Consider the following 13,452-nt stretch of genomic DNA (forward strand, 5'->3'; position numbering starts at 1 on the left):
TCTATATCTGACACACGCACACAAATGGTTTAATTATTCACATTCCTGTGTGCTAGCCAGGCGATAAATCTATTTTTCATGAGTGTAGAGTAGAGTACAGACTGTAGCTCTTAGCCCAGGTTACTACTGTAACACGGCCACATAGGGAAATCAGTACCTGGGAGACAGACATACACTCATAACACACAAGCCGTCCCAGCTCTTTAAGCATTAGCTCCGTCTCTTACCACAGAGATCATGTGTCAACATAAAAAGGAGGCCAGGGAGACCAGTAAAATGCAGTAAAAATGGTTGCTTTATCCAACACCTTCAAATAGAATTACAAAATTTCATAGGTAACTAACTGGGTTAAATCCCTGTACTTTTCCTATGAGGTGATATATTGCGTTGGGATTCATGTGCGGTTGTCCTGGTGCTCCTGTGCTCTCTCTGCACTGCCTCCTGCATTCTGATGAAGTCTGGACCCTAGCATCACACACACACACACACACACACACACACACACACACACACACTTAACATGCAGAGCGTTCCCTTGTGCATGACAAGCTGAGAAGTGGATCAGATACCAACACACAGGGGAGACAAGATGTATTACACACAGAGGAGATTTGCACAGGACTGCAGAGTAACAGAGCTAATATGCTACTGAACATTACGGTCATTGACTGAATATCCAAACTCTTAGCAACTAAACGTAGCACCTTGCACTCCAAAAAATTACCCAGCCAGCACTGGGTGAATATTGGACAGAACACACATTGGGCTATTTTGACCCAGCCAGTTGGGTCACTTAGTTGGGTTATTAAGCTATGTCCCCACTGGGACAGATTAGAAGACTGGAGGCGTGGCTTAGTAGGGATGTGGCTTTCAGATAATTATGTTTGGCCACTGGTGATAGTAAATGTAATCTGTTCAGGGTATTATTAACCTCATGTATAGGAATTAGATTTACTCTCACAGGTGGCCAAAAATAACTACCTGAAAGAGACCCCCATACTATTTTTTTTTAAATCAGCTACTGCATCAACCCAGCATGAAAGTGGATACAAATCCAACTGATGGTTAAATTAACATGTTTGGTGTGGCCTATTGGGGGCGTGGCTTTCAGATAGTTATTTTTGTCCACCCATGAGAGTAAATGCCATTCCTGTTCATCAAGTTTGTACACTGCAAATTTCAGTTCTGTCAATATTTCTGCCTATTAGATATTTTTATAGAAAATGTATAACGTTATTATTTAAATATAAGAAAGTGGTGACTATCCTTAGTCATGTTACATTTGATACTGGCTCTCCGAGGCATGCTTCAAAATCGTTAAGCACTTTACGTCGAGACAGTGTGTATCACTTCATCAGAAGCTTTGTTTTGTCCACCAACCACCTGTATTGGTTTTGATGGAAGACAAAAGGTTACCCTGCGCACATTCAACGGCGTCTGTGACGTCATCTATAATAATTTTGCTGTTCAAAGGGACAGAGTGTAATTTAATGGGGGATAGGTGTAGTTGCCTGTCAGTACTCGTGTCTCATAGCTTCACATTCGTTTTGTTGTTTTGTATAGTTTTTTCAGTGTTTATTCTTCAATAAAAGAAGCATGTATTCTTATCACGCTGCGCCTTGGTCTCCTCGTTATGACGAACGTGACAGATATACAGTGCATTCGGAAAGTATTCTGATTTTTTTCCACATTTTGTTATATTACAGACTTATTCTAAAATGGATTAATTTAAACATTTTGCGCATCAATCTACACAGAATAACCAATAATGACAAAGTGACAACAGGTTTTTAGAAATGTTGGCAAATTCATAAAAAATAAACTGAAATACCTTATTTACATATGTATTAAGACCCTTTACTATGAGACTTAAAGTTGAGCTCAGGTGCATCACATTTCCATTGATCATCCTTGAGATGTTTCTACAACTTGATTGGAGTCCACCTGTGGTAAATTCAATTGATTAGACATGATTTGGAAAGGCACACACCTGTCTATATAAGGTCCCACAGTTGACAGTGCATGTCAGAGCAAAAACAAGCCATGAGGTCGAAGGAATTGTCCTTAGAGCTCTACCTAACCTTAGAGCTCTGAGACAGAATTGTGTCGCAGCACAGATCTGGGGAAGGGTACGAAAACATTTCTACAGCACTGAAGGTCCCCAAGAACACAACGGCCTCCATCATTCCTAAATGAAGTTTTGAACCACCAAGACTCTTCCTAGAGCTAGCTGCCCGGCCAAACTGAGCAATCGGGGGAGAAGTGCCTTGGTCAGGGAGGTAACCAAGAACTCTAGTGTCACTCTGACAGAGCCCCAGAGTTCCTCTGTGGAGATGGGAGAACCTTCCAGAAGGACAACCATCTCTGCAGTTCTCTACCAACCAGCCCTTTATGGTAGAGCGGCCAGACGGAAGCCATTCCTCAGTAAAAGGCACATGACAGCTCGCTGGAGTTTACCAAAAGGCACCTAAAGGACTCTCAGAACATGAGAAACAAGATCTTTGGAAACCAAGATTGAAATCTTTGGCCTGAATGCCAAGCGCCACATCTGGAGGAAACCTGGCACCATCCCTACGATGAACCGTGGTGGTGGCAGCATCATGCTGTGGAGATGTTTTTCAGTGGCAGGGACTGGGAGACTAGTCAGGATCGAGGGAAAGATTAATGGAGAAAAGTACAGAGAGATCCTTGATTAAAACCTGTTCCAGAGCGCTCAGGACTTCAGACTGGGGTGAAGGCTCACCTTCCAACAGGACAACGACCCTAAGCAAAGAGCCAAGACAATGCAGGAGTGGCTTCGGGTCTCTGAATGTCCTTGAGTGGCCCATCCAGAGCCCAGACTTGAATCCGATCAAACATCTCTAGAGAGACCTGAAAATAGCTGTGCAGCAACGCTCCCCATCCAACCTGACAGAGCTTGGGAGGATCTGCAGAGAAGAATGTGAGAAACTCCCCAAATACAGGTGTGCCAAGCTTGTAGCGTCATACCAAAGAAGGCTCAAGGCTGTAATCACTGCCAAAGGTTCTTCAACAAAGTACTGAGTAAAGGGTCTGAATACTTATGTAAATGTGATAATTCAGTGTCTTATTTTTAATAAATTTGCTAAAATCTGTACAAACCTGTTTTTGCTTTATTATGGGGTAGTGTGTGTAGATTTATGAGGGGGAGAAAAACTATTGATCCATTTTAGAATAAGGCTGTAACGTAACAAAATGTGGAAAAATTCAAGGGAACTGAATACTTTCAGAATGCAGACTGAACAAAAATATAAACGCAACGTGCAACAATTTCATTGATTTTACTGAGTTGAAGTTCATAATGAGGAAATCAGAAATGAGCAAATCAGACATTTAGGCCCTAATAATATTGATTTCACATGACTGGGAATACAGATATGCAATACAGATATGCATCTGTTGGTCACAGATACATACAAAATAAATGGGCCTCACAATGGGCCTCAGGATCTCGTCACTGTATTTGTTTTGCATTCAAATTGACATAGATGAAATGCAATTGTGTCTGTAGCTTTTGCCTGCCCATACCATAACGCCACCGCCACCATGGGGCACTCTCTTCACAATGTTGACATCAGCAAACCGCTCACCCAGATGATACCATACACGTGGTCTAAGGCCAGTTGAACGTACTGCTAAGTTCTCTAAAACAACGTCGGAGGTGGTTTAGGGTAGGGAATTAACAATTCTGTAGCAACAGCTTTGGTAGACATTCCTGCAGTCAGCATGCCAATTGCACACTCCTTCAAAACTTGAGACATCTGTGGCATTGTGTTGTGTGACAAAACTGCACAGTTTAGAGTGGCTTTTTATGTCCCCAGCACAAGGTGCGCCTGTTTTTTTATTTTTTATTTTTTTTATTTAACCAGGTAGGCTAGTTGAGAACAAGTTCTCATTTGCAACTGCGACCTGGCCAAGATAAAGCATATCAGTGTGAACAGACAACACAGAGTTACACATGGAGTAAACAATTAACAAGTCAATAACACAGTAGAAAAGAAAAAGGGGGGAGTCTATATACAATGTGTGCAAAAGGCATGAGGTAGGCGAATAATTACAATTTTGCAGATTAACACTGGAGTGATAAATGATCAGATGGTCATGTACAGGTAGAGATATTGGTGTGCAAAAGAGCAGAAAAATAAATAAAAAAAAACAGTATGGGGATGAGGTAGGTGAAAATGGGTGGGCTATTTACCAATAGACTATGTAGAGCTGCAGCGATCGGTTAGCTGCTCAGATAGCTGATGTTTGAAGTTGGTGAGGGAGATAAAAGTCTCCAACTTCAGCGATTTTTGCAATTCGTTCCAGTCACAGGCAGCAGAGTACTGGAACGAAAGGCGGCCGAATGAGGTGTTGGCTTTAGGGATGATCAATGAGATACACCTGCTGGAGCGCGTGCTACGGATGGGTGTTGCCATCGTGACCAGTGAACTGAGATAAGGCGGAGCTTAAGTTTAATTATCATGCTGTTTTATTAGCTTCTTGATATGCCACACTTGTCAGGTGGATCTTGGCTAAGGAGAGTTGCTCCCTAACAGGGATGTTGTGAGCAATTCAAGACGTAAGTTTACATACACCTTAGCCTAAGACATCTAAACTCAGTTTTTCACAATTCCTGACATTTAATCCTAGTAAATATTCCCTGTTTTAGGTCAGATAGGATCACCACTTTATTTTCAGAATGTGAAATATCAGAATAATAGAAGAGAATGATTTATTTAAGCTTTTATTTCTTTCATCACATTCCCAGTGGGTCAGAAGTTTACATACACTCAATTAATATTTGGTAGCATTGCCTTTAAGTGATTTAACTTGGGTCAAACGTTTTGGGTAGCCTTCCACAAGCTTCTGACAATAAGTTAGCTGAATTTTGGTTCATTCCTCCTGACAGAGCTGGTGTAACTGAGCCAGGTTTGTAGGCCTCCTTGCTCGCACACACTTTTTCCGTTCTGCACACAATTTTTCTATGGGATTGAGGTCAGGGTTTTGTGATGGCCACTCCACTACCTTGACTTTGTTGTCCTTAAGTCATTTTGCCACAACTTTGGAAGTATGTGTCACACCCTGACCATAGTTTGCTTTGTATGTTTCTATGTTTTGTTTGGTCAGGGTGTGATCTGAGTGGGCATTCTATGTTGTGTGTCTAGTTTGTCTGTTTCTGTGTTTGGCCTGATATGGTTCTCAATCAGAGGCAGGTGTTAGTCATTGTCTCTGATTGGGAACCATATTTAGGTAGACTGTTTGGTGTTGGGGTTTGTGGGTGATTGTTCCTGTCTTTGTGTTTGTTACATCAGATAGGGCTGTTTTTTTTTTTTCACGGTTTCTTGTTTTTTTTGTATATTGTTCTATTTTCATCTTTATTAAAGGTGTATCACAATAACCATGCTGCGTTTTGGTCTGCCTCTCCTTCAACAGAAGAATACCGTTACAGTATGCTTGGGGTCATTGTCCATTTGTAAGACCCATTTGCGACCAAGCTTTACCTTCCTGACTGATGTCTTGAGATGTTGCTTCAATATATCCACATAATTTTGCTTCCTCATGAAGTCATCTATTTTGTGAAGTGCACCAGTCCCTCCTGCAACAAAGCACCCCCACAACAGGATGCTGCCACCCCCGGGCTTCACGGTTAGGATGGTGTTCTTCGGCTTGCAAGCATCCCCCTTTCTCCTCCAAACATAATGATGGTCATTTTTTTTTGGTTTTGTCAGACCAGAGGACATTTCTCCAATGTGCAATTTCCCCATGTGCAGTGCAAACTGTGGTCTGGCTTTTTTTATGGGGTTTTGGAGCAGTGGCTTCAGCCTTTCAGGTTATGTCAATATAGGACTCGTTTTACTGTGGATATAGATACTTTTGTACCTGATTCCTCCAGCATCTTTACAAGGTCCATTTCTGTTGTTCTGGGATTGATTTGCACTTTTTGCACCAAAGAACGTTCATCTCTAGGAGACAATCTGTCTCCTTCCTGAGCGGTATGACGGCTGCGTGGTCCCATGGTGTTTATACTTGCGTACTGTTTGTACCGGTGAACGTGGTACCTTCAGGTGTTTTGAAATTGCTCCCAAGGATTTTTTTCTGAGCTCTTGGCTGATTTCTTTTGATTTTTCCATGATGTCAAGCAAAGAGGCACTGAGTTTGAAGGTAGACCTACATCCACAGGTACACCTTCAATTGACTTAAATTATGTCAATTAGCCTCTCTGGGATATGTGGGACGGTACCGTCCCACTTGGCCAAAAGCCAGAGCTCCAAATTCAAATAAATTCCTATAAAAATCAAACATGTAAGATACCAAATTAAAGCTACACGTGTTGTGAATCCAGCCAACATGTCAGATTTCAAAAAGGCTTTTCCATAAACCTCCATAAACACACAAAATGCAGAAATAACAAAATAAATCATGCCTTACATTTGACGAGCTTCTTCTGTTGGCACTCCAATATGTCCCATAAACATCACAAATGGTCCTTTTGTTCGATTAATTCCATCCATATATATCCAAAATGTCCATTTATTTGGCACGTTTGATCCAGAAAAACCTGTAAACATTGCCAAAACATTTCAAACTACTTTTGTAATACAACTTTAGGTATTTTTAAAGTAAATAATCGATATAATTGAAGATGGGATGATCTGTGTTAAATACAGGAAGAAAACAAACTCTAGCATGCTTTCTGGTCATGCGCCTCTATCAAACAGTACACATGAAGTGACCCTCGTTCAAGATGGCCGTACTTCATTACACAAAGGAATAACCTCAACCAATTTCTAAACACTGGTGACATCCAGTGGAAGCGGTAGGAACTGCAAGCAAGTCCCTTAGAAATCTGGATTCCCAATGAAAACTCATTGAAAAGAGGGTGACCTCGCCTGCTATATACGTTCTGTTATACTCACAGACATGAGTCAAACTGTTTTAGAAACTTCAGAGTGTTTTCTATCCAAATCTACTAATAATATGCATATCTTATCTTCTGGGGATGAGTTGCAGGCAGTTGAATTTGGGCATGCTTTTCATCCAAAATTCCAAATGCTGCACCCTATCCTAGAGAAGTTAGCCTATCAGAAGCTTCTAAAGCCATGACATCATTTTCTGGAATTGTCCAAGCTGTTTAAAGGCACAGTCAACTTAATGTATGTAAACGTCTGACCCATAGGAATTGTGATACAGTGAATTTTAAATGAGATAATCTGTCTGTAAACAATCGTTTGAAAAATTACTTGTGTCATGCACAAAGTAGATGTCCTAACCGACTTGCCAAAACTATAGTTTGTTAACAAGAAATTTGTGGAGTGGTTGAAAAACAAGTTTTAATGACTCCAACCTAAGTGTATGTAAACTTCCGACTTCAAGTGTATATGTAAAAAAAAAAAAAAAAATCGGACAAAACCATCAGTAGGCCTAGAGTTGAAAATGCGATGCGAAAACTTGTATTTTTCATTCGGTTCATGGGAATCAAGGTGGAATAAGCAGGATATCCGGAATCCTCCAACCAGCATTTTTTGTCTATTGTGGTGTTGAACATGATAATGAAGTGCCTAAGTCAGTATGCTTTGTTAATTGGTTATGTGGTGCATTGGCAGAGAAACCTGTTGGTGGAAAATGTGTTGCATATATTCTATATAATTTTAAATATGGCATCAAAATGTAGAATATCAGATTGGTCGTAGTGTCAGCGAACCATCAAACTTCTGGCCCGTAGCCCTGCGTGGGATCGACTGTGCCACAAAAGCATACTGAAGTGACAAAGTCGATATCAACATTTATAAACACAGGGTTGCTAAAGTTATTATTATTTGTCCTCTAACATTATTTTGAGTTAATTATAATAGGGGGGTGTGTGTTAAATACGTTTTACAGTACAAGAGGAGGGTCATGGTAAAGTATTGTTAATGTTGAGGGGAGGTGCATTATAAAAAACAATGTTTATGACACCTTGAGTTGGACCGGCTACAAAAGCATCAGTGCTCACCCTTAACATATGTTGACGACACAACAGAACAAATGAACCCGGAATGGTATTTACTCTCAAGGCAAAACAATATGCATTTTTAGCCACGCCACCTACTAAGCCACGCCTCCAGTCTTCTGATCTGACCCGGTGGATCATAGCGCAACAAACCATGCAGCATCAACAACCCAACCTGGCTTTTTTAAAAGAAAACAACCCAAGTAAGTGATCCAACAGGCTGCGTCAAAATAACCCACTGTGTGTTCTGTCCAATATTTAACCAAATTGGGTTGTTTTAACCCAGCGCACTACCTTATAATGGCTTACAAATCACGGGATATTCAAACATGAACGTTCCTCTAAGCACCTAAAGAGTTGTCAATACGCCACACTGTCAGCACCACTGATGTCATTGTCATCGTAACACGTTACCCTCAACACTGTTCCTGACTTGTGTGACATCAGAAGAATGCTCAGGTTTGTTTTCCTTCCCGATCAGGATCATCCATGAGGATGGCTACTCAGAAGATGAGTGTAAGCAGTACATAGCTGTGGTCTACAGCAACACCATTCAGTCCATCATGGCTATCATCAAGGCTATGGGCAACCTCAAGATCGACTACACAGAAGCCGCCAGAGAGGTAAGACACACACACACACATTTGGGCATGTTTTTTAGGCTCCTCTGTTTCTGCAGTCAGATAATTAGAGAAGAGCTCCAGCTTTGCCTCTACACATCCACTAGAGCTCTTGGGTTACCATGTCCTGGGCCTTAACGACAAGGTTAGTCACTATCATCCATAATCCCATGCTTGATCCAAGGAGCCATTTCATGTACTAACACAGTTTGAAAAGAACAGCCAATAGGAAATTGTGTGTACCATTATGCAGCCATTGACATACCCCACCCTTCAGTCTGGCCCCCCCATTAATGAGCACACAAAGGCCTTGCAACTTTCCATGAGAATTTTTCCCCAGGTGACTGAGTTGATTCCACAGGAGCTGGATCCTGTATAGATCCCAGAGATATAAAGATATAGATAGATAAATAAGTGCTTAATTTGAAGAAGAAAAAATAAAGAAAAGAAAATTAATCTAAATGCAGCTAGTTTGCAGTCTTTACAGCTTCAGTTTGAATTGATTATTTTAGCTGTGTTCTTGGCTAGTTCCTCAGCAGCAACATTGTCCTGACAAGAGAGCACATTTTCTATGCCAGGCATCTATGCCGTGCATTATTAGCTCAATGTTATGGATGTATCGAAAAAAATGTCACAAGAAAACATCTTAAACAAACGCAAACGCAGCTTCTTTACTGTTATTCAGGCTGCACTCTTTGACGTGCCTGAAAGGTTAGCCGTAGTTGGCTAGCTACAGTAGCAAGCAATGAATAAGAAGGTTGCCAGCCAGTATGGCAATTGAACATTTAGAACGAACGTCCATAGATACAGAACAAAAAAAGTTAGCGACTGTTTGTGTCGGGACTATATCATGTGGAAGGATGAAATAGTATGAATAAATTACACATATGTTATGCAAATATATTATGCAAATATGTCAATCATTATTTGAAAACGTTGCTAACCAGTTGTATAAAAGTGATAATGCCGTCAAAGCCGGTGTTTGGAGGATATATTGGCACGGTTTTTCGGCCCTTGACTTTGCTTAGGTAAAGTTGCTCTTTTCAATTGTGATATCAACATATTCAAAGGTACAGTACCAGTCAAAAGTTTGAACACACCTACTCATTCAAGGGTTTTTCTCCATTTTTACTACATTGTTGAATAATAATACAAAACTATGAAATAACACACATGGAATCACTAAGAAAGTGCTAAACAAATAAACATTTATTTTATATTTGAGATTCTTGAAAGTAGCCAGCCTATGACAGCTAAGCAAAGAGAAACGACAGTCCATTATTACTTTAAGACATGAATGTCAGTCAATCCGGAAGCTTTCAAGACCTTCAAGTGCAGTCGTAAAAATTATCAAGAGCTATGATGAAACTGTCTCTCATGAGGTCCACCAAAGGAAAGTCAGACCCAGAGTTACCTCTGCTGCAGAGGATAACTTCATTAGAGTTAACTGCGCCTCAGATTGCAGCCCAAATAAGTAACAGACACATCTCAACATCAACTGTTCAGAGGAGACTCCGTGAATCAGGCCTTCATGGTCAAATTGCTGCAAAGAAACCACTACTAAAAGACACCAATAATAAGAAGAGACTTGCTTGGGCCAAGAAACATGAGCAATGGATTTTAGACTGGTGGAAATGTGTCCTTTGGTCTGATGAGTCCAAATGTGAGATTTTTGGTTCCAACCGCCGTGTCTTTGTGAGACACAGAGTAGGTGAATGGATGATCTCAGCATGTGTGGTTCCCACTGTGAAGCATGGAGGAGGAGGTGTGATGGTGTGGGGGTGCTTTTCTGGTGATGCTGTCTGTGATTTATTTAGAATTCAAGGCACATTGAACAAACATGGCTACCACAGCATTCTGCAGCGATGGGCATCTCATCTGGTTTGCACTTAGTGGGACTATCATTTGTTTTTCAACAGGACAATGACCCAACCCACCTCCAGGCTGTGTAAGGGCTATTTGACCAAGAAGGAGAGTGATGGAGTGCTGGATCAGATAACCTGGCCTCCACAATCACCCGACCTCAACCTAATTGAGATGGTTTAGGATGAGTTGGACCGCAGAGTGAAGGAAAAGCAGCCAACAAGTGCTCAGCATATGTGGGAACTCCTTGTTGGAAATGAATTACAGGTGAAGCTGGTTGAGAGAATGCCAAGAGTGTGCAAAGCTGTCATCAAGGCAAAGGGTGGCTACTTTGAAGAATCTAAAATACATTTAGATTTGTTTAACACATTTGCTTGCTACATGATTCCATATGTGTTATTTCCTAGCTTTGATGTCTTCACTAGTATTCTACAACGTGAAAATTGAATGAGTAGGTGTGCCCAAACTTTTGACTGGTACTGTAAGTATATTGAACTGAATCGCCATAGGAAAGAAATAGAATGGATTTCAAATCACCGCTGCTGCTCTAATCAACCAAATATTCTAAATTTCAACGTTCTACGAACATCGCTTTGGTTGATATAGCATTTTTATTAGTTAGAATTGCCTCGACAATGGACAACTATTAATGGATGTCCTGTGCATCGTGCACACACACACAGTGCTCAGGGAGATAGAGAGAGAGCGTGAGGAAGTTTAGAGAGTGATTGAGAGAGAGGAGTTTGAGACTGTGAGTGGGTTTTCCTGCCTCCATGAGGGCCATGCAGGCTTGATAATGAAGAAACATGAAGTGTGCTGAAAAAGGAAAAGGTGGCACTCGGACTAGGCTGTTTATTGGAATGGGTTTATTTAAAACTGCTGGCAGGACAAATTTCACAAGCAGATTTCCTTAGCAGTGTGTCAGCACTGTGCACCTCAAAAACAACACTGCTGCTGGGTGGTTCCACCAATTAGTTGCATATTGAATCGTGTAAAAAAATATATATTTTTAAACCTTTTTCCCATCTCAAGAGGTTAAATAAATATAAATTGGCAATAAGAGTAGAACCAGTTCACCTGCTTTTACATTAGGATTTGACTAATAGATGTTCATCTTTCTTTTGAAAAAAATATTATAAAAAGGAATAGATTCACCATATTAAAACTAGAGTTCAGTTCACGTAACAGGGTTGACCTTAAAATTGGGGACATGTTGTTCTTTTTACTTTAATAAAATGAATCACTAAATCACATGAAATAAATAATAATCTTTAGAAATGACTTTGTCAAAGCAACAAAATAACTAGGGCTTTACAATGATGGTGAAAATGTTGGGAATAAGTGGGTTAAAATCCTCCCAGAAGTCACAGAGGATGCACAGAGGGACGCTGAAATACTGAATTTTGTCTTTATTTATACATTACTACATGGCCAAAAGTATGTGGCTACCAATTCATGTTAGTGGATTTGGCTATTTCAGCCACACCCGTTGCTGACAAGTATATACAATTGAGCACACAACAATGCAATCTCCATAGACAAACATTGGCGGTAGAATGGTCTGTACTGAAGAGCTCAGTGACTCTCAACAAGCCACTGTCATAGGATTCCATCTTTCCAACAAGTCAGTTTGTCAAATGCCCTGCTAGAGCTGCGCCGGGCAACTGTAAGTGCTGCTATTGTGGAAACGTCTAGGAGTAACACTCATTACCAAGTTCCAAACTGCTTCTGGAAGCAACGTCAGCACAATGACTGTTCATCTGGAGCTTCATGAAATGGGTTTCCATGGCCGAGCAGCCACACACAAGCCCAAGATCACCATGCGCAATGCTAAGCATCAGCTGGCGTAAAGCTCACTGCCATTGGACTCTGGAGTGATGAGTCACTCGTCACCATCTGGCAGTCCGACGGACTAATCTGGGTTTGGCAGATGCCAGGAGAACGCTACCTTATGCAATCCATAGTGCCAACTGTAAAGTTTGGTGGAGGAGGAATAATGGTCTGGGGCTGTTTTTTATGGTTTGGGTTCGGGCCCCTTAGTTCAAGTGAAGGGAAATCTTGATACTACAGCATACAATGACATTCTAGATGATTTTGTGCTTCCAACTAAAGTGGCAACAGTTTGGGGAAGGCCTTTTTCTGTTTCAGCATAACAATACCCCCTTGCACAAAGTGAGGTCCATACAGAAATGTTTTGTCGGTGTGTAAGATCTTGACTGGCCTGCACAGAGCTTTTACCTCAACCCCATCAAACACGTTATGGATGAATTGGAATGCCGACTTCGAGCCAGGCCTGATTGTCCAACATCAGTGCCCAACCTCCCTAATGATTTTGTGGATGAATGGAAGCAAGTCCCCGCAGCAATGTTCCAACATCTAGTGAAAAGCCTTCCCAGAAGAGTGGAGGCTGTTATAGCAGCAAATGGGGACCAACTCCATATTAATGCCCATGATTTTGAAATGAGAGTTTCGGCAAGCAGGTGTCCACATACTTTTTAGACCATGTAGTGTATATATCTTTTTTCGTGTGGTCTATATTAAAGGGCAATTAATTTACTATAACAGGCTTTTCAAATTAAATATTTGTGCACCATGTCTACTTAAAATATCAAAGGGATGCAAAAGGTCCTCATTTCGTGGAACGACCCTGCTGCTGCTACTTGCAAATGCATCATGCAGCCCAGACAGTGCAGGATAGAAGTAGTTTGCTTCAGTTTGATCTTTTTTTACTTCATCGATATATCTGGAAACTTGGAGTTTGCTGTTCACCAACATCAAACGATGACTACCTCAGGCTGATAAGGAAGGCTTAATTCCCAACCCATCTTCAAGTCTTTCTTCTTATTTACAGACCCCATACACACACACACACTCACACACAGCTTCGCTGGTCTCACCTGTCACAACCAATGAGTCTGCAGTAAAAGAAAATCCAGTCTAGTGGTACCATGCAGAGGGCTCAGCCTGTGAACAAAC

General features: G+C 41.0%; 1 protein-coding gene across 1 annotated transcript in view; it reads left to right on the forward strand.

Moving 5' to 3' along the window:
- Positions 1–13,452, forward strand: part of LOC115136153 (guanine nucleotide-binding protein G(i) subunit alpha-2) — a 167,117-nt gene that overhangs the window by 122,386 nt on the left and 31,279 nt on the right. Inside the window, exon 3 of the mRNA XM_029671664.2 lies at positions 8,475–8,616. Within this exon, the coding sequence (XP_029527524.1) occupies positions 8,475–8,616 (142 nt within the window). The remainder of the gene's footprint in view (positions 1–8,474; positions 8,617–13,452) is intronic.

This window comes from Oncorhynchus nerka, linkage group LG2 (genome assembly GCF_034236695.1).
Source record: "Oncorhynchus nerka isolate Pitt River linkage group LG2, Oner_Uvic_2.0, whole genome shotgun sequence".
In the NCBI taxonomy this organism is placed as follows: domain Eukaryota; kingdom Metazoa; phylum Chordata; class Actinopteri; order Salmoniformes; family Salmonidae; genus Oncorhynchus; species Oncorhynchus nerka.